Source organism: Pongo abelii, chromosome 12 (assembly GCF_028885655.2).
Source record: "Pongo abelii isolate AG06213 chromosome 12, NHGRI_mPonAbe1-v2.0_pri, whole genome shotgun sequence".
Taxonomy (NCBI): Eukaryota; Metazoa; Chordata; class Mammalia; order Primates; family Hominidae; genus Pongo; species Pongo abelii.
Window position 1 is genome coordinate 69408398 of NC_071997.2, and position 27500 is coordinate 69435897.

The following is a 27500-nucleotide window of genomic DNA, read 5'->3' on the forward strand; positions in this document are numbered from 1 at the left end:
AGCTGGCTCCTGTACTTTAATATGCTGTTCTGTTGATGTATTACTAATTATTACAGTTGTAAATACTAACCTGACAGGTGGTTTCAAACCTTGCTACGTAGGATCTAAGAAAACTCATATATTGATTTGGTTAATCTTCCATTTAGCCAAGTTTGGATTTTAATTTGAAAATTTACTTTTTGAACCATCCATGTTTAAAAAAATATATTTTTTATATATGTGTGCCAGTTTACCTTTAATTTTTACAATCATATTACAAATTTAAATCATCAAAGTCAGGGTTATTTATGGTATAGTCATAAAAACTGATTAATTATGGCTCCCTTTGGATTACCTGTTTACCTTTTGACATTTTTGGGGCTAAGAGATCTAATTAGCTAAGAAATATTGAAGAACTGATTAAGTGATTATTCTTACCACCACCACTCCTATCATAAGCACTTATAACATTATTTATTCAGAGAAATAAATGTGAACAAACTTCTTCTGTAAAATCCCTTCCCTTCCTAGCATATGAATCTCTTAGAAGCTATAAGGAATTATATTTCACCATTCCTTAAACAGGAAGTAAAATAAAGAATTATGTTAATTATGAGCATATTTTAGAATTCTCATCATTAATAAATATGTCTAACTATATGTATAATTTACATACCTTTTGAACTGGTAAGTAATTTGTACTCATATGTGACCTCAATTTATACCAATTTCTTATTAAATTGATTATGGCAGTTGACAAATTTAAAGTTAAAATACTTTAAGAAATCATAAAACTAAGTTTCTCAGGATAGTTTGATTTTAAAAGTCACTGTTTTTAAAAAAATTTATACAAAATGGATATTCTTCCATCTCAATACAAAATATAACAGAAAAAAATAAAATAATAGAATAAATGCTAATGGTAACTTTAAAATCTGGGATAATCTGGTGAATGCTTCTTGAACCTATCTGCCAGATAGCAGAGCATTTTCAAAAGGGACATTTTATTTTCTCATTCCCATACAGACAGACAAAACAAATATAGTAGTTTGCAAAGATATTACAAAAAACAAATACATAAGGAAGCAGAAGTGATAAGCAACACACAAACTTCATTGCTCTTACTGATTGGTTCAGTTAAAAATAGAAAGAAATTTCATAATCAGGTTTCTTTAGTGTGAGTACATAGTATAGTTAAGTATTCTGTAACTTAAAAGTTATACCAAATAATTCATCAGGATTATCAGTGAGCTGTTCTTTTCTAGCTCATCCCTTTCCAGGTCTTCTAAAGTAAACAAGTTAAAATGAGAAGATTTTAGAGTCCTAAAATGTAGTTGGTGACTCTGAGTGTACTTGTAAGGATTTTAAAATCCAACTATTTTAACACTGAAAACAATGAAAATACCTAGAAAAACTGTAGATAATTTAAAAAGTAGTACTATTAAAGAGAGCTATGCTTCCAGACAAAAATTCAAGTTAAAACTTGTTCTTCCTGCTTCTGTCCCGCAGCTGTCCATCAAAAGCAGCTTTCTCCCTGCGGTCTATCAAATATTTCCCTCACAAATCAATTTTACACATGATCAGCCCATACCCCTACTGAGCTGAACCTCCCCGTTAATTAAGTGAAGAAATTACCATATATATTATATTAATGCAAACATCATTCAGCTAGTAATTCACGGCTGATCTGGATAATGGAAAGGTTGAACACCCATTAACCCAAGCCAACAAAATGGGTTGGCTGAGAAATTCTAGCAGGTCTCATGTGACTTTTCCCTCTAACTGCAGCTCTGCGGTATCTGCTATTGTAATAATTAAAATCCTCCCGGTAGATCAATACTGGAATCTCTTTATGGGAAGTGCCCTGATGGAAATGTCTCAAGGAAACTGGGGCTGTGGAACTCTGAAAAATTCATTTTTTTTTATCTGACAATTATCACCACACTGCAGACTAATTCAACAGTGCACCCCTCTCACTCTGCTTTGAATGCACTGGAGATTGACATCTTAAAAAACCTAACATCTCATTTTAACAAATAAAGGCACTATTTCCACATACAGTTTGGAATTATCAGCAATCATGAAACCACACAAAAAATTAATATACATTAAGCACTTCATCTTCTGATGGCTTCCTCTGAGTTTCAGTTATCGCTGCCTTCTCCTCATTTCCTTTCTTTGTATCTTCCTGTATTGATCTCTGCCTTTTCATCTCTTAAAAAAAAAAAAGAGGAAAGACATGTAAAATTATTATAAAGCTTGATATTTGTGTATTGAAATGTGAATTTACATTACCAGATTTTATATATATATATATATATATATACACACACACTATATATAGATATCTATATATAGTTACACCATAACATGGAAAAACATTTTAAAAAGAGTTCTACCTGGTCTATTCTCAATATATTGGCTGAAAGACTGAAGTTGAGTTTTTCTGACTGTAGAATCTTTGCCGAACACAACAGGATTTCTAAAACGTTGTGTTGTTTTTTGTAATCGTTCAGTCCGGAGATCTTCTGTGCCATTCTAAACGTAAAACAACACACGGTAAGAGAGTCCTGATCTCATAAACATAAAATTACACATTAGTAAGGCAACTTTTACTGATTTAAGATAACACTAATTTAGAAACTTTTTGCAAGAAAAGGATTTTAAAGCACTTTAAACAGCTCAACTGCAAGTTCTGTTGCCTGTAATCACAAACTTTGGGACACACGGTTTAACTCTTGATAACTTTGATACGAATGTGTCTTCCACCAGTGATACATATCATTTAAAAGCCATGTTGCCTCCTATTTCCCCCACTATTCTGTGTCATCAGTTTGTACAGCCCCACAGACTTGTATGACAACAAGAACTAGTTTCTAATTTTATGCCCATTGAGATAAACCACTAATGCTGGATGAAGGCTAAAAGGTAGGATTATAATACTACCCTACTGAACTGCATTTCATCAGCTATAACTTTCCAAAGCCAGATTTGTAAGTAAGCCCTTTACAGCTAAGGAAACTACAATTATCTTTTCCGGAGCTTCCTATGTTAATACTGGTAACAAATTCAAATGGTTCTATCAACAAGAAATATCCCAGAAGACTGAACCACTGCAGTGTGTGGAAGCTGCAGATACCGAGGTGCTGTGTACCAAACAAATATTTCATTTTATACCTAATCTTTTATTATTTTTATTAAGTGTTTTGAAAGTAAATAGGGAAAGGCTAAGATGCATGACTAATAGCTAAGCCTGCTGAATGCTGAAACTGGTTATCAAAAGCTACCAAGACTTTGCCCTTCCTCTGCATTGAGACAATCGGTAATGAGGGAGCCCTCCAATGGCCTATTCTCTAGCCTCAAGGAGGCCTGGGATACAGAATCCTCAGGGGAAGGTAACAGTTTATCCTTTTCCACAAACACAGAATGCCTCATTTATAAATGTGTAAACTGCATTTTATTAAAAAAAATTAAAACCCAAATCAACGCTGAAAGCTTCAAGAGAACAGATGGACTCTATATGTTCTTTATAAACACCATTTTCAAAATCTTAACTAAAAGGAATCATACAAAGGCAAGCTGTTTAAAGCACACCTTTTGTTGGAATAACTTTAAAGACTACTATATAAGAGTGTTTTGGAAAGCAAAACCAATTTTATCTATACAGATAAAACATAATAATGAAAATAACACTATTTTATTTTTTTAAAGTTATCTAATGAATTTATCATTAATATCATGCTTATAATATCCTAGCCATACAGTTATGATAGAAACAGTTTTGGCTTTTATTCTATTTTTTTAAAGAAAAATAGAGTTCTACTGTTATAATAACTATCCAATAGTCTAATACTAGAGTCTTTACCAAAATAAACAAACACAGCTAAATTTTTTTAGGCCTGGCAACATGCTAAAATATCAGTGTGATTAGCCAGCAAATCCCGTCTTAAGAAACCTTTTTATGACTAGGGACTTCTGCCACTTTACAAATGTATTCCTCTAAACCCACTAATTCAGTTAGCCTTTTCAATCTATTGTATTATTCTTAGGCCAGCTTCATTCTGCATTAAATCCACTGCAGAAAGCTAAATTGAACGCAAAAAATCAGACCTGATCCAGGCTTCCTTTTGTTCAAAGATAGAGACCAAAAGTCCTCTGGTGCTGCCACACACTTTCATCACCAATTTATAGAAACTGACAATATAGGGGAAAAGCAATGAAAGTCATTGTTTTGGGACTTCAAAGCATCTCTGTGTCAGGGGAAGGAAATCCTTTCAGTCAGCGGGGCAGTCCCCATAGTCTGCAGGTGGGTGAAAAGTTATACAGGACTGGAAGTGCCCTAAAGCTACAGAAATACTAATCACGGTGAGGAAAGCAGGGAAACATGTGGGTGGGAATAATATAAACAGTCTAATAATATTCTTATAATGTGGCATTTTTGACTAAAATGTTACACAAGGTAAGATGCATAATGGCACAAAACACATGCAAGTTATCTTAAACATTTATATTCAATCACATTACCATTTTCAGGTGTGATGATTCTTACAAACAACATACATTTAGTTCATCTATATAGGCAGAAGGTTGAGGATTATTGAAAAATGCGCTAGAATTCTCTTAACAGTATTTGTCTTAGCAAAATATACATACATATAGAACTCAAAAATAGTTTCCATATTGCCTCTATTTTTACTTGAAATAGCAATTTAAAGTAGTAGTTTCCCTGAAAAATAGTATATGAATACTGATTACCATATTGATATTTACTTATTGGCTATTCAATAAAAATTTTTTTAATTAATTAATTTTTTTTTTTAGACAAGGTCTCGCCCTGTTTCCGCTGTTGGAGTGCAGTGACATGATCACCACTCACTGCAGCCTTGAACTCCTGGGCTCAGGCAATCCTCCTGCCTCAGCCTCCTGAGTAGCTGGGACTACAGTCATGCACCTCTATGCCTGGCTAATTGTTTTACTTTTAGTAGCAAAGTCTCAATATGTTGCCCAGGCTGGTCTTGAACTCCTGATTCTCCTGCCTTGGCCTCCCAAAGTGCTGGAATTGCAGGCATGAGCCACCACACCTCACCAGTAAAAATTTCTTATACCCTAATCTTAATATTGGTGAAGAATTTGGTAAAAAATTGTTTTTAGAATTACAAACTCCTGGCAGAAATTAGAAGACACAGATACTAAGACAAATGTTTTAAACAAGTAAGACTTACTTTCATGTCCTGCTCTGAGCTCTCAGTTACAGCTTTCTGGGCAGCACTGGAGGATGAATTTGCCACCTGTGGCTGAACTTCTAGGAGCTTCTTCAGCTTCAAGTCCACCAACTTACTGTTTTGTTCTGTTAAATATGCAAATACCATGAATAACTGAGTGAGATGCATTTAGATATGTAGGCTGTCAATTTTACGTGAGCTCAGAAAAGTATTACTATATTTTAAAAGAAAGAAGAAAAGGGTATTAGTAGATTAGACACATGAAAAATCCTTTACATATATATATATTCCCCCACCAAAATCACTCTCCTTAAAGAATACAGTCAACATATCTAAAGAGAACTTAGTTATACTATAGTTAAATAGTGGCTAATGCTTACTTAAAAACCTATGCCTGTATGTGATGTATACATTTATATAAGCACTGTATGTTATACATAATAAAACAAGCTATTATAACAAACTAGATATTTAAAACAAGAGATACATTTAATTTTGAATATTATTTTATAGTTTTAATTCTTTTAGTGTATTAGATTTATAAATATAATGCCATATTAAAACAAATTCTTAACATTATCTCAGATCATCATCATGTACATACTATTAGAATCCAGTGTTTATATATGTACCTATATAACCAGCATTGAAACAGGGTATATGTTTACAAATACCCTCTACTTAGATAGCAGAAATACAATACAGATTATTACATTTTTGGAATGTATTAATGTACATTAATCTTTCATAATACAATAGTTCAAAATGAGTAGAAACACAACTAATTCTTAAATTAATAAAAGGCAACTCCTTAATAAAATGGTTGCAATAGATATGTCCACCATTTGCTGGATGATATTTTTCATAAAGATTAATAACTTTTCTAATTATAAGACTCTTAAATGCTATTGTCATTACTTTCATGCAAATTGGTCAGTTTATATTGCAAGGCTTCTCTTTTAAACAATATCTGATGAACTATGGTCAAATCAAGATAAAGATTAAACAATTTATTATTAAAACCTTATGACTTATATACATATGAAAAAAATTTGGGGGGAAAATAAAGCAAGGATAAAAATCATAATATATTCTAAGGGCTTCCAGATTCTAGTTTGCATTCCCATTTCTTATTGCCACAAAATAAACCACAAATCTGAATTGGGAGGCCTGTCTACTTACATGCCAACACTTAACTGGCATGCTTGAGAGCCGTAAACAATTCATTAGTTAACTCCAAACAGAAAGGCTGAGATGTGTGTTCTTTTTGGAAAACATTAAGTAGGAGGAGAGTTTTTAAACAGGACAAGAGTCAAGCCTGTTAGGATTAAAATTAACCAATCTTTAAAGTATCCCCCAAAGTTGCTATAGCTGAAACTAGAAAATTCTCCCCTTATTTTACCTAAGAAATGGCTATTTTTTCCTGTGTTACTAACCTACTGTAGAATCAGTACATATGCATCACATATTGTTACTGATTTTATACTTCCATAAATTGAGTATTAAAAAATTCAATCCAGTACTTATGGATGTCCTCCTCAGCATTAAAAAGATGTGATTGGTTTCCGATAAAGCCTTTGGTGGTGGTTATGGTGGGAAGGTGAGTAAACAACAACAAAAATGTTTAAAAAAAAAAAAAATCAAACCTAACCAAGTTCTGTAGTATTTTAAACAGAAAGACGTAAAATGTAGTTCTAATTTTGGGTTAAACATTTAAAAGTTTTCCTTAAATATCAGCATTCTTTTGGACTTGCACAATTTTAAGTATACTGACTTCTATTTAGCAATAGTACAATTTAACACCAGGCCATGAAGGAGCTACTGACAAAAGGGCATGAGTTTTCTTGAGTGTTTGTTATAGTCAGGAAAACCCTGGTCACCTGTTTATTGAAATCATAGTAGTATTTCCAAAAGAGAAAGAAATGGAGCAGCTTAGCATTGCAGGGGCATGCCAGGGATAGGAAAAAGTATGCTTGCTCTCACTCCCTTTAGCTTTTTACAGGAAAAGATAAATGTTAGAGACTTTGCCTCCTTCCTTTAAGTCTAAAGAAATCACCAAAGACTTTTTATTGCTATAAGAATTCAATTCAACAAGCATTTATGGAACCCCTCAGGTATACAAAACTTTGGATTGCTACTTGCTGCTGGCTTATAAAGGCAATGCATTTGGAACACTCACCTATTAAAAACCACCAGCAAGTATCTTTGTATTTTAAATAAGAACTTACAAAGGTCCATTGCCAAAGTGATTTATTGATATAAGACATAAGGTTAATTTAACAGCAGTCTATATAATTTTCAAAGTGTCTTATTGTAATCAGTTAAGTACATGTAAAATCATTTACTAGAGTAATATTTAAGTATTTAAGGTAAGCAGAAAATCTGCAAAATAATATTACAACTAAGACTATAATTCTAAACTAAATCAGAAAATCCGATCCCATGGTTTAGATTTACATGTGGAATATATACCTTATGACATCACACCAAAATATTTAAGCTGAGAAGGGAACCAACTATTGAAAGCCTACAGATTATCTCACATAACATAAAATACAATAGTGAATCTTAGTAACAAGAGAACACAAACTACAATTTGCTATTCCAATGTTATTGCTAATTTTAACATCCAACCTAAAACAAAATAACATAAAATTGATGGAAGGTAGACTAAGCTAAATGGTTTATGAGGCCATAAGATGTAATAAAACTACAAAATTATTATTATTATTGATGAGATAATAAAAATGTAACCATAAAGTTTGCCATGCAGCAGGACACAAAACATTTATAATTTGAAATTACCGGGAGTATCAAGGTCATTTTCTAAGTTAGTAAGTTCATCTCCACCTCCTACAACAAAGCCTTCAGGGATCTCCTCGTTAGTATCTATCTCAATATTATCATTTTCATCTGTAGGAACATGTAGCAATAATGTTAGTATATTATTTATATTTTATATCATTCATCCAAAACACTAAAGAAGAAAAACCAGTATTTTAGTATAGTTATTCAAATTCAGGTCTGACACAGATAAGCAAGTTAAGAAATCAGTTTTAAGTCACTCTTTCACTATTGGATTAACATTTATATTTTACATTCATATGTCAAACGTGAATTATCACATCAAAGCAGATGCAAAGGTTTTGACAATTTGCCACACGCTGTCTCTGAATCACTGAGCTCATTAGTCCCTGTATTTTAAAGCGTAATCTATAAGTAACTCTAACAATGGCACACAAAAATAAAGTTAGTTTGGAGACAAAGTCATCAAATATTTCTAAATTTTACACTTTTATCAGATTATTCGATTTAAATGCATAAATAAGCACACATTCCTTATATATATATTTGTCATTTTCATGAAGGCTTAAATACTTTTATGCTATTAATGAAATATTATCATAAAAACATTATGGATAGATTAAGAGTGAGACTAGCATATACAGTGCCTTTATACAATGGAAAGTTCAAAAACAACTAAGACAATAAATCTTGGTAGAGCAAAATCTGGGAAAAATTATCAACCAAAATTAAATATACGGGAATGAGAAAGTCTTACATAATTTTTTATATCCCTAGTAAAATGTTTTGGGTCATAATTAATTAATGGAGTCAATTTTTGACATTAAGGATTTTTAGTAGATATTTTTTCCTCTCCAAATTCTAGTGATAAAATTGTTTCAGTAATTTTGAATTCTATACATTTGAAAAGGCATAGCAACAATTTTAGTTGCATATTAGAGGTTTAACTTTAATTTCTATCCAACAGACAGGCAATGTACCTTTTGGAGAAATAGCTGTGTAGCCCTGGGATTTGAAGAATACCCCTACTACCCTGCAACTCATTTTTTTTTTTCAGTTGGGCAACTTTTATTAGTAGTGAGGTATTCCAAAGATTTTTTTCCAATTGATAATTCTACAGTTTGGCTTAATCCCTCAACATTTGTCCCTTTCTGAAACTGTACATCTTTAGGCTTGATTTTTGGCTTCCTAAGTAAATGCTTACTATGAGCATTAATATTAATAACAATAGTTTACATTTATTGAAGACTTCCCATCTACTCTGTAAACCATTTGGAAGAAGAAAACAATAAAGAAAAAAGATTGACTGGGTGCAGTGGCTCACGCCTGTAATACCAGCACTTTGGGGGGCTGAGGCAGGTGGATCACAAGGTCAGGAGTTCAAGACCAGCCTGGCCAACATGGTGAAACCCCATCACCACTGAAAATACAAAAATTAGCCGGGTGTGGTGGTGTGCGCCTGTAGTCCCAGCTATGAGGCTGAGGCAGGAGAATGGCTTAAAACCAGAAGGTGGAGACTGCAGTGAGCCGAGATCGCGCCACTGCACTCCAGCCTGGGTGAAAGAGCAAAACTCCGTCTCAAAAAAAAAAAAAAGAAAAAAGAAAAAAGATTGAGAAATGCACCCCCCACACCCGGGGGGCAAAAAAGCATAGAGATAAAAACATTGTTAAATGCTTTCAGAGAAATAGCTAAGGTATTATACATGGCTTCATTATTTAAGCACAATCACTTGTGAGATCTTTTCTAATCAACTGTGCTCAGCTTATCAACTATTTGACTCATTTCATAGAAGTGGGCATCTTCAATTTCACTATCCTCAAAATTTGTAGTTTAGCAAATACGCTAACAAATATTTCCTGTGTGTCAAAAAGGTGTTCAGAATACTTCCTCAGCATTATTCTGTGTCAGAGACAGCTTCTATTAATAGCTTTTAGGGCTCTAATGCAGTACTTTTTTGTTGCCAATAAGCTTCCACTGATGATTACTGAATATAATTAACCTAGAGGGAGAGTACAGAATTCAATATTCATTCATTTATTCAAGAAACTTCTACTGTGTACTGTATACACAATATGAAAAACACTGTGCTAGATGTTGAGGAGATACCAAGTTGTATGAGACATTTATTCTGCCTTAAAGGCATATTCAAGGGACTATAATACCATGTATGGTGGGGCTTACTGGATAAAAATAAGGTACAGAGCAAATTCAAAAGGTAAAGAGATTATTCTTTGCCAATGACACCAGGAATTCTTTCTTGGAAACGCTAACCTTTAAATTAGGTCTTGAGAAATGTATAGAATTTCAAGAGGTACAATTGATGGGAGGGCTTTACAGGCATGAAAGGAGGAACGGGTAGATTATGTTCAGAGAATGGTGTAAAGTCCTATTTGGCTCAAGCATACTTAAAGAGAAATAATAGAAGGTAAGACTTGAAAGGCAAAACTATAGAGAGCCTACAGAGAGTCTTGAAGGACAGAATGGGAAGTTTAACTTTTACTTGGTAGGAATGTAGAGATACTGGTGGTCAACATGATCAGTACACTGTGCTTTAGAAGATTAATTTAACTGCAATCTCCATAAGCAGTTTTCAACCGAAGTACCATATTGTCATCAGTTGTGAAGTAGGTGTAACTTATTAGTAGTAATATAAGTACTGAAGCTTATGTCTTTTATAAGTTAGAGCAGCTTCAATTATTATTTCTATAATATCACTCTTGCTCACATTCTCATATGCCTTCTTATGTGAAAGCAAAAGTGGTCTAGGGACTGTGCATAAGACAGCCCTACGCACGTGACACCATCTGTCATGCAAAATTGCTGACCTAAATGTTGGACTGGAGAACAGAAAGGCTGGAGTCAAGAAATGCAGGTTGGAGACTGTTATAACCCCCAGGCAAGCACTATGGAGAGCCTAACCTAGGATGAAAGAATTGGGAGTAGGTATGATATAACTTGGAAATCAATTGGATGTTGGGCTGTGGGAGAAGGGATACTGAGGAGAGTAAGGGATACTGAGGAGAGTAAGGGTGAGGCCATCACAATCAACTCTCCAGCCTGAGTAAATAGAATGATGGCATTGCCATGAAAAAAAATAGGTAAGTCTGGAAATGTGGTTGTATATGGGTTCTTTCAGATTCCAGGGATACCCAGGAAATGGCACCTACTTTCTTTACCCACTTATACAGTGCTAGGTTCCTGTATGATGTTAAACAGGTGCCATTTACACTACCACTCCCCAGTAATGCTGAGTGGGTTAACTCAATGTTCATATATGTACTGCTAACCTTAGATAAAAGGATTACTATTTGGGATGGCAAGAGTAAAAAGTGATCTATACAGCTCAGGTCTTCTTAAGAATGGGTTTCTACTTTCTTTCGATTCATTGACTTCAGTTTTACAATCAACTTTGGATTCTTCTGAACAGTTAATGTTACATATTTCCTAACACCTGTAAGAAATGCTCTAACTGTATTCTTACAGAACTTAAGTGCATGTGCATGTGTGTGTTTAAAGATACTACATAATATAAATGTATAAATATAATATATCTTTATGGTTAAACACTGAAAACCCAGTAGGTGAACAAGGCAGAAAGTAAACTAGAGATCCATTATACAACAGAAGCTGGTTTGCAAGTATGCTATGTACTGTGTGTGCAGGAAAAGGTAAAAGGAGATTAGATATGCACTGAATGTAAAAATGTATTCCAGTTGACACTGCACAGCACTATAAGTAAAACAGATATCCAAACAGTGTGGTCAATAAGGCCTGTCTTAAACATTTTATTTATAGATAAATTGAATGAAACCAAGATATCTGGTGACAGTTAAAAAAGAGAGAGAGAGAGAATATCTGCATTTTTTAAACAGAAAGTGAAGTTATCATTAAAAACATACTTAAAAATTCCAAAAAAATTTCTCACTTATGATTTTTAAAATTCTCAACAAAGGTCCCCATAAAATTCATTATTTTTGAAGTTATTCTACAGAAATCAAACAAAAGATAGGAAACACAATACAGATATTATGTTATTAATAGAAGCTAAAAATAAAAATTATTGAAGACCTAAGATATTATTTCAGCTCAACAAATTTATTTTCCATAACTGAAATAATAAGGATCATGCAGACATTCTCATGGGCAAAATTAAAAAAAAATTCTTCATTCACCCAAAATGCAAAACAAAATATACTACTTTGTCTACATAAAAAAGGCAAAGGCCAGGCGCAGTGGCTCATGCCTGTAATCCCAGCATTTTGGGAGGCTAAGGCAGACGGATCACCTGAGGTGAGGAATTCCAGACCAGCCTGGCCAACATGGTGAAACCCTGTATCTACTAAAAATACAAAAATTAGCCGGGCATGGTGGCGGGTGCCTGTAATTCCAGCTACTCGGGAGGCTGAAGCAGGAGAACTGCTAGAACCTGGGAGGCGGAGGTTGCAGTGAGCTGAGATAGTGCCATTGCACTCCAGTTTGGGCAACAGAGCAAGACTCTGTGTCAAAAAATAAAAAGAGGCAAAAATGTCAGTTTAAAGTTAAGCAAATGTAATCTAATCTAACTAAACCAAAGTGATAAGCTATGGAATAAATAATAACAAAATATGTATCATATATAATATACTTTATAATATATAATACACGTGCTATATGACATGATATGTAACATCATCTTAAAACAAGGTAGTCACCTTCCTTGCAAATGTGTCCATAGACCATTAACAAAAATTTAATATGTATTTGGCCAAAATAAAACATTAATAAATTCCCAAAGCAGAAATTTAGGCCCTATTCCCTGACCACAATACTACACAAGTAAAACCAAAAATACTAAACTTTATCAACATCTGTACCTTGTCAGGAAAGATTCATGCAACCCACATCGTTTGTTACATAGAATGAGGAATTTAAAATGAGGCCATCACGTGTCTATAATTACAAAATGATGCAAAAATGAAAAAAACATGTGTAATACACTACCTGATTTTCTCATAAGCCCCACAAGTATGTCAAACAGAGGGTAAGTGAAAGCTAGGCTGTGGCTGCTAGGAGAGGTGTGATTCTGTTATCTACACAAGAATTAGGCTATTTCTGGTTGCAATAGGATATAGGTCTCTTGATTGCCTGAATATACAGTTACAGGTGACCTAAAATACCTTGTATGTATTTTCTGTGGACACCATGAAGCTGAAGACACCTCACCTCAAATTTAGTAAGTTTCCTTTTCTCACCGAGGCTGGTTGCTGCTTGAGAACAGAAAAAGTAGGCTTTTGCAGGTGAGTTCAGGCAGTGGGTATGAGTGATGGTCATGTTCAATACATTCCCCAGGCTGTGCATCCACCTTGTTATGTCAGCTCTTCACTACCCTCTTTTATCACTCTGGACTACTGCTTCGAAAATCTTCCTACCCTAGTTCTCCATCTAGGCTGGTCTTAAGTTATTTCTCTCTCTTCCTTTCACACTACTCCATAGCAAAACTTTTTTCAGACCTGAGGATTCCTACTAGACCCTAGGAGAGTGGACACTAATTTGCTAATTCTTTCCCCTGACTCAACAACCTCATCAGGTCATTTTTACTTAGAAATTAAACTCTTGTGAACTCAAGTGAATTTTGAATTTGCTATGCAAGGGTGAGCAAACTACAGGCCAGGGGCAACATCCAGCCTACTGTCTTTTGAAGGTAAATAACAACCAGGCTCATTCATTCATATACTGTTCAAGACTGCAAAGGGCGGTTCAGGCTACCAAGGGCAGAACTGAGTAGCTGGGACAGAGAGCACACAGCTTACAAAACCTACAGTGCTCTGGCCCTTTCCAGGATGTTTGCCAAATCCTGGCAAAGCACAATGGCTGGTACTGTTTGGTAAATAAATGTATATGAATCATTGAATTTCAAAAGGAATTTTACCTTCTTCCTTGTCCTAAAGTTTTCTTCACAACTCTCACTCTCAATAGCTAGGGCTTAGACCTTGAGGCCAGAGGAGACCTAGTCTATTCCATATCCCTTTATGAAGACAGGCCAAGACCCACCACTGAGGACAGGAAATAGGCCTGCATCATTTGTCTTAGGTCAACCTTAGTTCTCACAAACAGACTACCATTTGGTATGTAGCTACTTCCAACATCCAAGGTATGCTGTGACCTATGGGAAAAATAGACCCTGGTCACTTTGGTCTCCTTCAGGAATAAGAAACCCGACTCCTCAGGAGGTTCTCATAAGTCATTTGTCAAACCCTGCCCCTTCTTCATTTCACCTGGCTTTCCTTGTTCTAGTCTGCATTTCCTTGCCAACTCTATAGATCCAATCCTCACTTGTCCTTTGTTTGCTTTATTTACTTTGACTGTTGAATGATGGCAAATTGAAATCTTTACTGTCCCTTATTACCAGGAAGCAACCACACTTTGGGTTGTAACACTGACAGTCTCCTTGCCTAGTCTAGTCCTGGCTTAGCCTCAAGTGTAGTTGGATTATAAAGATAGGACCAACTATATAGCTGACACATCCCATATCATTAATAGGATTTTTAATTCTTAGCCTTCCCAGTGCTTACAAGTCATTTAGCATTGTTATCTGCTCACTACTGGGAAAAACAAAAAATAGATTCCAAATGCCCCTTCATCCTATTATTACTTGTTTTCCTACATGGCTTTATGATGCCACAGGAAGGTGGCATTAATAGCTTCAGGAAGCCTATCTGGAGCATAAGAATATGGTGTTTTTCCATGACTCAAAGATATAAGGAGGCAAAGATTTATTAAGACTTACTTAGAATATCTAGAAGATTTTTGCGATAAAAGAAGCATCTAATTATTAATGATAAATGACAGCAAATTGTCATAGTATTACACAAATGTAGCTGTGCATAATTACTGATCTTACTATAAAGCTGTAGTAGAGAATGTAGAAATTGCAATAAAAATCCTGCATGGTAGCTGCATGATAGGAGTCGAAAAGGGAAGACGAAGAATTCTTTTTTTTGAGACAGCATCTCACTCTGTCACCCAGGCTGGAGGACAGTGGCATGATCACAGCTCACTGCAGCCTCAACTTCCTGAACTCAAGTGATCCTCCCGATTCAGCCTCCTGAGTAGGTGGGACTGCAGGTGTGTGCCACCATGTCTGGTTAATTAAAAAAAAATTTTTTTTAGTGGGCGTGAGTTGGTTGAAGGCAATGATTTAAAAAAAAAAAAAAGACAAATGAAAAAAAATTATTATTTTTTTTTTTTGGTAGCAATAGGGTCCTGTGATGTTGCCCAGGCTAATCTCGAACTCCTGGGTTCAAGTGATCCACCCGCCTTGGCCTCCCAGAGTGTTGGGATTACGGGCATGAGGCACTGTACCTGGCAAGATGGGTTTAACTAAGGTACAGACATTCTGAGAAGACCAGAGGGACAGATACACAGCTGTGTGAGGAAGAAGCTTTCAAATTTATGAGATGGAAGATTAGATGTTATAAGCATTAGAATTTTCTACAGTAAGCTTTTAATATAAGGAAACAATAAGAAATAACAGCAATAAGTTTCAGTTTACTTTGAGGAAACTTATCATTGACCTAGAAATAGCTTACCTTTGTTTCGGCCCTCTTAGGCAGAGGTCCTCAAACCCAGGGCCATGGACCAGTACTAGTCTGTGGCCTATTAAGAACCTGGCCTAACAGGGCGAGTGAGCATTACCTCCTGAGTTCGGCTTCCTGTCAGATCAGCAGCGGCATTAGATTCTCACAGGAGCACGAACCCTATTGTGAACTGCACATGTGAGGGATCTAGGTTATATGCTCCTTATGAGAATCTAACTAATGCCTGATAATCTGAGGTGAAACAGTTTTGTCCTGAAACCATCCCTCCTTACCCTCTTGGTCCGTGGAAAAACTGCCTTCCATAAAACCAGTTCCTGGTGCCAAAAACGTTGGGGATGGCTGCTCTAAGGTCTTATTCGAGTCTTCACTTGCCTAATCTAATTCTAAGATTAACTCAGGGCAAGTATCTGGCATGTTTTAGTAGATAAGTAGGTTATATACCTTTGAAATAAAAAGCTCACAAGCCTTGTGAAGATACTCCTCTTAAAAATGTAAAATGTTCCAAAGATGTCCAAATTGAGCATCTCTGAAGTTAAAATTAAAATTCACTTTAATTATATATATATATGGCCCTTGTCCCAACATCAAGCTTAGATTAATCTCTGCAGATATTGAAGAAGACCCTCTCAGAGTGAGCAGACTAAGAAGAAACTGAGATGGGACTTATATAAACTTCTTAACATCTCAGGCTATAATGCCAGAATATTGTTAAAGTTACTTTCTAAAGATCTTGTTTTAAGTGAAAATCTTTCATGACAAAGCTCATCACTAATTGTGCTATGATTTAGATGTTAGGGATTCAATTACATTTTACATACTCCTAATATGATTAATGAGGAATCATGGGGTATCACAAACCAAGGTATGAGTTTTTTACAAAAGCATATTCTAAGAGAGTACTTCTTGAGTATTTTTAAATGAAGCCAAAAAGTTGATGTGGAAAACAGCAACAGTTATCTTCTAATTTACTATGCTACCTTCAGGTGTTTTGCAACATATCAATAGGTTAGAAACTTTATATTTTTGAAGCAACATTTTGAAGTAAGAATAAAAAGTCCCAAAAGTCCACTGTGGATTTCTAGGTTGTCTGTAGAATGATACAAGATTCTTTAACTCACCTCCAGATGCCTTTGACCTTTCTTTCAACTTTTCTGCAGCCATTTCACCATAGCTGGGAAGTTCTGACATCTTCACTCCAGATCGAGCTTCTGCTATTAGCTGACGAGCTCTCTCTCTCAGCTGCCGACGTCGCTCTTCATCTTGCTGCTAAGATATATTGAACAGTTGCCAACTCAGTAATTGACAGAAATGCAATTTCATTTTCAATCTGATCATCATGATAGTAACTGGTTTACAGCATGGTGCTTGGCCCACATTATAAATAGGATGCTCTATATCAGTTGGATGTCACACCATTTTTAAAAGACATCCTAGAATCAGATTTTTAAAAACATTTACAAATTATTGTATTAAAATGTCCATTAAAAATACAAACTAAAGAATGTTTGGTAATACATATTACTGAGAAAATATCAGAAATTATTATTAATAAAAAAACCAGCTTACAGAAAAAAGTCACAATACTGAGAACAGAATTTTAATTCATGTTTTTTAAGAATATAATTTAACTTGCTATTTTTGAATAAAGGCACAGAGCAGTGCCTAAAAGACATCTTTGATAGCAGAAAATGCTGGTATACTATGCTGATCAAATACTACATAGGAAATGGCATATTTAGGGGGCTAGAGTAAGAGTGGGGATAGTTTATCAGTAAATAATTTGATTTAAAAACTATCAACAAGAATAATCCCATAGTGATGTGAAATTCTTTTTGGTAACTCCCCCTCTCCCCAAATGTATACTGAGAAGAAAAATTAAAATCTAATGTGGTTTCTGATATTTAAAATAACAAGACAAATAAGAGAGTTGTTGACTACCAAAAAAAGGATTATTGGCCGGGCACGGTGGCTCACACCTGTAATCCCAGCACTTTGGGAGGCCAAAGCGGATGCATCACAAGGTCAAGAGATTGAGACCATCCTGGCCAACATGGTGAAACCTCGTCACTACTAAAAATGCAAAAGAATTAGCTGGGCATGGTGGCACGTGCCTGTAGTCCCAGCTACTCGGGAGGCTGAGGCAGGAGAATCACTTGAACCCAGGAGGCGGAGGTTGCAGTGAGCTGAGATCAAGCCACTGCACTCCAGCCTGGTGACAGAGCAACACTCTGTCTCACACACACACACACAAAAGGATGATTAATATTATGAATCGCAAATAATCAATGTGAAACTGCTTTGTAAATTGAAAAACATATAAAATACGGCATTATTATGATAAAACAAAGACTGAAATAATCTGGCCCCAACATATCTTTGCAGGGTTATCTCCCCTTAACATCTCTGAATCTCCATAAATCTTTACATCTATTCATACAGAATTGTTTGTATCATGTAGCTTCATGTACTTGTGGCTCTGAGTGTGTCATTTCTTTTTCTTGGAATGAGCTTCTCTCACCTTATTTAATTTCTACTCATTCTTCCAGATTCAGTTTAAATCCACCAAACCTCCCCTGACTATCTCCCCAACCACTTCCCTATGAAATAAAGTAATCCTTCCTCTATGTTACTTCAGTACTTTATGTGTGTCTATGTGTATATGTTATTTTTTTAAACAATACTTGTCAATTTACATTATAACTTTGTAGGGATGCCTCCTTCACATTAGAGTTGAACTACAGCTGATTTACCTTTGTATCTCTGGTCTTTAGTACATAATTTGGGCTAGGTGCTGTAACCATTTCAAGCATGAAAATGTACTATATACTATTTATACTCTCAAAAAACTGATATAGAGAAAGAGAAAGTAACAATGTTAAGGCAGTATGATCAAAATAACATAAGGTTTCAGAAAAAAGAGAACATGTTTGGCTGAGGGGCAAACAGAATGCATCATACCATCATGGATTTCAAGTTGGGCCTGAAGAATGAGTAGGATTTGGAATGGGTAGAGATCGAAGTTGGTGGTTAGGTAGGTCAGTGCAGGAGAGACAAGGAGGTAGGAACAGTACAAAAACATAGAGGCAAGAAAGTATATGGGGAAATATAACCTAGTTTTCCTGAACATAGGGCAAAAACAGTGATAGACAAGGCAAGAAAAATAAATTTGAGGAGATACTTTAAAGGCCCTGTTCAACAGGGAGAGGTGCTTTAATTTTATTCTAAAGACAGCAGGACCACTGCTGGGCTTTGTTTTTATGCATGTCTTTTTTTTTTTTTTTTTTTTAAGTCTAGGGGAATCATCAATTAGAGGTGTATTTGAGAAAGATTAATCAGGCAATGGTGCATAAAATAGACTGGCATAGAAGGATGGCAATGGACTAGTTAGGAGGCTCTTGTAAGAGTCCAAGGAAACTGTTCTGAGATACAAAACTAAGACGGTGGCAATGGGAATAGAAAGAGAAAACTGTAATATATTAGAATTAGAGGCACCAATTCTTGGTAACATAATAGATGCAGAGGGGGGAAAAAAAACTCAGAAATTTTAAACTTAGGCAACTAGTAGAACTGTGATGCTCATAATAGAAATAGAAAAACTAAAAGGAACTATAAGAAGGGAGGGAGAGAAAGTCTGTGCTAAGACATACTGGGTTTGAGAAGCTGGCAGGAATCTGAGTAGATGTTAGTAGGTAGTTGAGAAATAAAATGGATACTAGGATGTGAGGTCAGACTATGACTAGAGAGCTGATGAGTTATAGGAATCCATGAAAGCATTTGAAGAGGTACCCTAGAGAAAAAGGAGGGACACTGACTAAAACATGTAAAACATCTATCTATGTGTACATAAGAGGAAAAGAGGGCACAGAAAGACGGAGAGAATTAGAACACTGAAGTATCCAGAAAATCAAAGTAGAAGAGGCTTTCAAGAAAAAGGAGTATCAATTGCAGCCAATGTTAGAGGTTAATGAGTCTGAAAATTTTAAAAGGGCAATGAAACTTGGTGAGACATTGATGTATTTTAAGCCACATTAAATAGTCTGTTGCCTTAAAAAACAAAACAAAACTTGGTGACATATCATTAGGGACAAGGGTAGAAACCAATGGGTAGAACTCAAGCCCAGGCAATTTTTTTTTTCACAAATTTCTTGAGAAATCAAGTTAAGCCATCAAAATTAATGGGGGTAGGTTAATGCGGATGTCCAACGGACCCAGGGACGAGCTTGAAGCTCCCAGTAGAGAACCAATTAGAAGAACCCAGTAGAGAGACAATTTCACTTTCAAAAAGAAAAATGACTGCAATGAATTGAATCAATGAGGTCACACACTGAATCAAGGAAAATTCTAGTCCAATATGATATTCAAAACATAGAAGGATATAAAACTCATTTGTTACCATTTAAGGCAGCTTTTGAAATAACTCCTAAAAAGTAGTAATTAAAGGAAAAGAATAAATTATTTTGTATTTCCAGTGGGAAATGAATTTTAGAGTAACAAAATATTCTCAGTCAATAACGGAAAGCTCTACTATATATGTGTGTGTGTGTGTGTGTGTGTGAGTGTGTGTGTGTGTGTATATATATATATATAGTAAAACCAGCCAGGCTGGAATGCAGTGGTGCAATCACAGCTCACCACAGCCTTGACCTCCCAGGCTCAAGTGATCCTCCCACCTCAGCCTCCTGAGTAGCTGGAACTACAGGCATGGTGGCTGTAGTTTTAAAAAAAAAAATTTTTTTTTTTTAATTTTTGTAGAGACAGGGTCTCCCTGTGTTACCCATGTTGGTCTCAAACTCCTAGGCTCAAGTCATCCTCCCACTGGGATTACAGGTTTGAGCCACCATGCCTGGCCTAGTTCTACTTTATAAAATATCATTTAATAATGCCCCTAAAAGGTAGAATTATAAAAAAAATCACTTTGCAAATCATAATGAATGATTCTGGCAAGGATCATCAACTGTTATTAAAGCTCTTAGGTAAATGTCTGATGGGGAACCAGATAGTCATGCTGCAGCCAACTGTATTTTTCAAAGATAGCCACAACAGTTATCGCTCATCTCACATGCTCTTCTGCAATGTGACCTTGCCACTCCCTCAATAAGAGGAAGAGTTTAATTCTTCTGAGCCAGCTTTAGTGACTTGTATGTAAGAAATAGAATGCAGAAGTGTTGCAGGTGATTTCCAAGGCTAGGTCAGAAAAGGCCATACCCTTTCTGCCTAAGCTGTCTTGAAATTCTTATATTCTGTCCTCTTTCTGGAAACCCAGCAGTCATCCAGCGAGAAGACTAAGTTACACGTAGGTGCTTCAGTTGACCATTCTAGCCAAATTCAGCCTTCAGTCATTCTGGCGCAGGTCCCAGACATGTGAATGAAGAAGGCTTTAGATGACCTCAGACTCTCACCATTTTGAGCCATCCCCAACTGTTAAAGTCTTCCTAGCTGATGTCTCAGACAATGTGGAACAGAGACAAAGCATGCCCACTGTGCCCTGTCTGAACTCCTGACCTACAGAATTTGTAGAGCATAATAGCAAGACATTTTTTTTTACGTCACTAAGTTTGGGGTGGCCTCTTACACAGCAATAATAACTGGAACATATGCTTAAGTAACACCACACAGACTACTTTTAGTTGCAAGGGGAAAACCTTATTTGTAAAAAGAGAGATAAGAACTAGATCAGAGATTAGGGACCACGAATCTAGCATCATTAATGTTGGGTCAATCATATGCTATATGTTTTTTGATATGAAGCACATGAACTGCACACCACCTATAATATTCTACCAAAAATATTTAAAGTGAATCCACTCAACCTTTAGATATAATTTCATGTTTATCATAAGCACAGGGGATAGAGAAGCATGATAAATAACACAGCAAGAAAACAACTAAACAGATCCAGAAGGTAGGCTATCCCAGACAACTGACCTGGTCATTTTAATAAGTCAGAGTTAAGAAAACATATGCATAGAAAGAGATTTGGAAGGGTATATGCAAAGTTGTCATGGTGAAGATTTCTGGGTATCAAAATTTGATATTTTTATTTTCTTTTGACTTTATTTTCTAATTTTCTATAATACACATGTACTACTCTTATAATAAACATTATTTTAAAAAACAATCTTGACTAGTCATGGTGGCACACACCTATAATCCCTGCTACTCAGAAGGACTGCTTGAGTCCAGGAGTTCAAGACCAGCCTGAGCAACTGGGCTACATAGCAAGACCCTGCCTCAAAAAAGCAAAGCAATGTGATGGTATGCTTCCTGAAGTGTATATTGTGGTAGGGGCAAAAGAAGAGAGGTCTAACATTCAAGTGAAATTTTACTAGTATCTGGAGACACAAGCTCATTCATAGGTGAGGAACAGTATGCAGTAGGCATAGTGAGATTGAAGATGCAAGAAAAACATAAAAAAATCCTGTTTACTATCAGTATTTCTTTTTTTCTTTTTTAAATTTGAGACAGGATCTCACTCTGTTACCTGGGCTGGAGTGCAATGGTGCAATCATAGCTCACTGCAACCTTGACCTCCCCAGGCTCAGGTGATTCTCCTACCTCAGCCCTGCCTCCACCCTGAGTAGCTGGGACCACAGGTGTGTGCCACCATGCCTGGCTAATTTTTGTAATTTTGGAGAGATGGGGTTTCGTCATGTTACCCAGGCTGGTCTCAAACTCATGGGCTCAAGTGATCCACACACCTTGGCCTCCCAAAGTGTAGGGATTACAGGCATGAGCCACCACACTTGGCCCACTATCAGTGTTTCTAAACTTGAAAAATATACTAGGAATAAAAGAAATTACAGGATTGATAATGGTGAGTTTGATGATGGCTGCTGCTATCTCCTGAGCATTTATGTGCTACGTGCTTTATGTGCGTAATATTTAATTTTCACATCTTTATTTTTACCAGTAGGAATACTTAAGTTTAGAGTCACAACATTCCACAGCTAGACCTGATGTCAGAGCCAGGTGTTCAGCTCAGGTCTGTTTCACTCCAGAGCCCTTGCTCTTAACCACTAAACTATATGATTCCCAAAGTATCAAATTATATGATCAAATGAAGAAAATGGAACTTTTACTAAACTTTCATCTTCCAAACTTATGAAAAGTTAAGAGTACTAACAAAAACCATTATTTAATATGACTCAGGCAACTAAGTTAAAGTGTATTTCACTGAGTGAATAATAACTTCTTACATAGCTGGAATTTGGTGATTCAAACTAAAATGAAGGGTCATTTTTACTGAGTTAAAATGAAATAAATGATTCTAGTTTTCTGAATATGAAACGTCAACCTAATTTTTTTCTCACAAGCTATCACCTCCTCTACCCCCCATAATATTCCCATCTGCAAATTTTTCCGAGAGCTTACCAAGAGTACAATTTAAAGTAGGCAATCCTTAATAAAACCAATTCTAAATACTAATTAGGAACACTTTATCAATTTCCATGTAAATTGTTTGTTTGTACTTATTTACTCATCATTGTTCTCTATACAATAGAAAAAAATGCAAATGAACAAATCAGAATGTAGCCCTAATGGGACTTTTTGTTTATAACCATTAGCCCAGAGGTGTGCTGTAATTCAATTCTCAAGTAGCAAGATTTAGCCTCATTAACAGACTGCAAGGGCAGGTTACAACTCATAAAACCCTACAGTAAACAAAGTTTATGGACACAGCACAAAATCTTGAGCCTGATTGACAGAATTCTAGTTCCCTATCAGATTGCCTTAATTTACTTTTCTACTAATGTCCTAACACCACAGAGACAATTTTGCTTGGGCCTGAAGCTCTCCAGTGGGATGGCATATCTGTGTTGTTTGTTTTCTCACCCTTTAACTTCCCTTAAGACAAAAAACCAACTGAGAAAATAAAAGTTAATTGTTAAGGTCATGAAGGAAAAGCTTATAATTACAGTAATTGATTATGCCACCAATTTTAGCTTGATAGCAGTAATTTTCAGTTTATTAGTCTCCAGGTTCATCATAAGTAAAACTAGTTCATTTTAATTTTTATATGTAGGCTCCATTAAAAGATTTTTTTGCAATAATATTGAAAGAATAGATAGCAATAAAATCTATGCTTTTTTTTTTTTTTTTTTTTTTTACTCAAAATAGCCATACTGTTTATGTCTAAGGATAAAATGACTAGAGAGTAGGGACAATGATTATCTTATTTCTGTATAGCGTTCAGCACAAACTGCTCAAATACGTTCATAATATTTCTGACAATGAGTTTGCCTAAACCTAAGAAATGTGTTTTTGGTATCCGCTTTGACCATTCCTCTTTCAAAAAAAGGCAGTGACTCATAGCTGTAAGTAAATCATGTTTACCAGGTGTGCTGGGAAAAAAAATCTTTTCACCGGGTTGCAGAAGCAAGGCAACTTAGAAAACTGCTGTTACTTGAAAGATAAGTATACTTCAAAAATCCAATACATAGGAAACCCATATATCTTTCATTTACTTATGTAGTCTAGATAGACTTAAATAAATTGAAGTAGTTAGACTTCCTGTTTCTAACAATGGGTCTGATGACATTCACCTTTTCCTATATGGTATTATTTAGAGTTAGATTGAGTTATAAAGGATAATCTTGCTTTTGTAAGATAGATGTGTATTCTTTGGAGGGTTTGATAGAAGCCGTAGTTTTGGGAGGTCTCCCTCCCTATGACTATCTTTTTACAATTTGTAACAAATTTTTGAGTAAATACTAGTTCTGTGCCCTGTGTGCTTGCACATGTGTATGTGTTGTCTCATTTACTCCTTACAACTCTGAGATAGCTGCTATCATTCCAATTTGATAAAAACTGAATCTCACTTAAATATACCGCCCAAGGTCATATATCTTGTAAACGGCATAGTAAGAATTAAAATCAGTGTCTGTTTGATATCAAAGCACTGGCCCTATCTATTACATAACTGCTATTCAGAGTATTTTCTGAGGCCCTACAGTGATTATGATTTTTTAAAGTCCCAGTTCTTTATGTATACTTGGGCTATACAAATCAGTTTAAATTTCCCTTTGTGCCAGTGAATACAGAGAGATGATGAGCAACTAATTTGTTTACATTCACTTAAAACTTACGTTCCCAACCTTAAATTATAAGCCTTTAGAAAAGTGATAAATGTATTTAAGCTTTGCTTTTCTCTTTGCTAACATCTTCAGGATAAGGCAAAAGTCATGTTACGGTGCAAAAAGAGCCCTGTTTCAATCCAATGGATTTGAAATATTCAAATATAGATGGATCAGAACTAACCGCTTTGGACATAAACTTAAATAATATTTAGCCCTTTCACAGCATGTCTTCAAGTTACTATTTTCCTTATCATTCTGAAATGGTCTACAATCTGCCATAGATAGATGCACTAGTAAAACTTGACAATTTAAGGACAAACTCTTCAAGAATAAATAATGTAATTCCTTGTTTCCTTCCCATAAAAATGTATTGGTATGCAATTTTTATATTTCACAGTTCACCGACATCTAGGCAAGCTTTCTTCCACTGCTTCAATGGTGCTACTTTTAATTTTATCCTCCTTAGTCGTAGTAATTAAAGTGATCAGCAGTGGCATCCCAGCGGCTTTGACACAGCTACAACCCCCTAGCAGACTTTTGCTTTTGAGGGGAAGGGGAAGAAAAAGGCTGGAGTTTCATTTCACAGAGAACAAGAAAATCAAGCTTCTCCAATCCCCAACTTTATTCAATTGTTCTTTCAGCAGCCTTTGGATCTTAAGAATCAAATAAAAATGGCTGCCATGGGGGGTCCTTTTTATACTTGCCGCAAATGTCACCAACTGACATTACTTTAGCCAAAAAATGATGCCATGGATTTGTGAAGGTGAATTAGAACATGAAAAACTGTCAGTGTAGCTGCTGAGATCATTAAGAAACATGTCTACACACATTTTCATGAAATAAGCTTTAACAAAACTTTAAAAACGTATTATTTCAAATAATGTAGTTTGTATCCATACTCTTTGTAAAATTGTGTTTATAACATAAAAAAGCACTCTATTTATACCAAAAAAACCCCACATTTCATCTTTTACCTCCCTCAAGAACATCCTGTGATTATTTGTTTTGTCTTCGGTGTTTCACACAGTCTTAGTAATTGAACTTTAATTAATTGAGCTAAATAAATTTTAACCTAAATTTTTTTAAAAAAGTTTTACTTAGAGCTGCTAATATTTAACAGTGTTCTGTTCTCAAAATGGTCCATGAAATTCCTCAATTTTGTAGTAAACTAAAAGAACTTGACTGTCGCCCTTTCATCATTAGACAGGGAGCAAGACTCTGTTATTAGGCATTCAGAATGGACTGAAAAAAAAAAAAAAAAAAGAATTCTGTGCTTGTCCAGAGGCAAGGATTACCAAAGTGTGCCTACTCACTTACTATGAAAGATAGAATTAAATAAAAAATAAAATTACAAGATTTTAGAAGGTTTAGGTAGACTAGATATTTTACTGCCAGCTTGATCAGCTCCTGACTGAATAAATAGGATTTAGGGTGAAACATTAAAACTGTTTAGCAGATCTTTTCAACCCATTTCAAACTTTTCTTATGCTGGTTTGTAATATAAGCAGACATGCTTATAAATGGCCACACCTGCTCATTTCTCTGGGGATGGCCTGATCTCTGCTTCTCTAACAAAGAAAGAAAGAAAAAAAAATCAGCCTTTCTTGTTGCAAAACAGAGTGGAAAGTCAAAATCTTTCTCAAGTTTGCCCCATCTGGTCAGATTAAATCTTTGATCAACCCTGGGGATTACATTTATTTTTGTAGTAACTACTAAATTTTGGATTTGTTTAAGATACATAGGAAAAATAGTAAACAGAATATGAAGTTAAATTTGAGATAGTTTTTAATATATGAGTAGAAAATATAAAAGGACTAATTCAGAAAAAATAGACACATTTTAAGAATTTAGATTTCATCTAATGTATTTAATTCATGAAAATGAATATATCATACTCTAGTTTTTAAAATATATCTTTGTTTCAAGATACAGCACGTATTCTTTTTAATTGTAGCATTTGTTTTGCAGTGTTATACCATGCTACACAAATAAAGAATCCTAAACATAAAAGAATACATGAGATCAAGTTAATGTTGCTAAATGAGCCTTTCCTTTAAGTATCTGGAAGCATTCTGGGATAGAAAGTTTTATATTCTAAATAAATAATCATTTTCTTTCATTCATTTACTTAATACATATGAATTCCTAGTAGGTACTATATTTCTCCAAAAATAATTATTTTAGGATTATAAAAGCGATTATTTTGTGTGTCTGAAAACTTCAATTTGCATTAGTAGAACAGAAATAGTTTGAGCCTCCAAAAAAAGGACCCTTTGATAATTTAATTCCTCTTTTCTTTGTGAAATTGATAACTTCTTAGTTTAAAAAAATTATAAGAAAAAAAGAAGAATGGCTGACTAAGTAAGTATCACCTTGTGTTACATCCAAGGCCTCTTGCTGGTTGTCTGGCTGCTCTTTTGTAGGCAAAAAGGAGCTGAACGCTCTCTGGCTCCTTAGATCTGGCCCAACAAATGCACTGCCAGTCATGCACATGGATCTAGCTTAAAACCCAGTGTGAGCCTAAAAGAAGCCAGTCAGACTGGCACCTACTCATGCAGAAGGAGATAGATTTGTCATGACAGGCTGATTATTCAATGTAAAGAAACAGTTTAGCTTTTCTAATCTGGTACAAATACATCTTTCTCAGCAAAAAAGTAGAAGGTCTAACAGTTCAAGTATTTAAAGTAAAGAAACCAACAACAAAAAAATGTAACGTCAAAGTAAACCATAGGTATTTGTGTTAAAGTGTTCTGCAAAACTGTCCTGCAGTTCCATTCAGATAAATAAGACTTAACCCTTCAGACGTATGACATCTATGTATCATATTTTAAAAAATTAC

At 35.2% G+C, this 27500-nt stretch overlaps 1 protein-coding gene across 50 annotated transcripts in view; it reads right to left on the reverse strand.

Moving 5' to 3' along the window:
- The window catches only part of EHBP1 (EH domain binding protein 1), a 375583-nt gene that overhangs the window by 51183 nt on the left and 296900 nt on the right, over positions 1-27500 (reverse strand). For 19 of the 50 annotated variants that reach the window (XM_054547468.1, XM_054547476.1, XM_024242302.2 and 16 more), the window contains 5 exons: positions 16703-16850; positions 8007-8114; positions 5202-5326; positions 2379-2517; positions 2087-2193 (listed from right to left, as the gene is read on the reverse strand). In XM_054547468.1, coding sequence (XP_054403443.1) covers positions 2087-2193; positions 2379-2517; positions 5202-5326; positions 8007-8114; positions 16703-16850 — 627 coding nt within the window. The remainder of the gene's footprint in view (positions 1-2086; positions 2194-2378; positions 2518-5201; positions 5327-8006; positions 8115-16702; positions 16851-27500) is intronic. The other 31 variants (XM_054547478.1, XM_054547488.1, XM_054547505.1 and 28 more) reach the window with 3 other exon arrangements.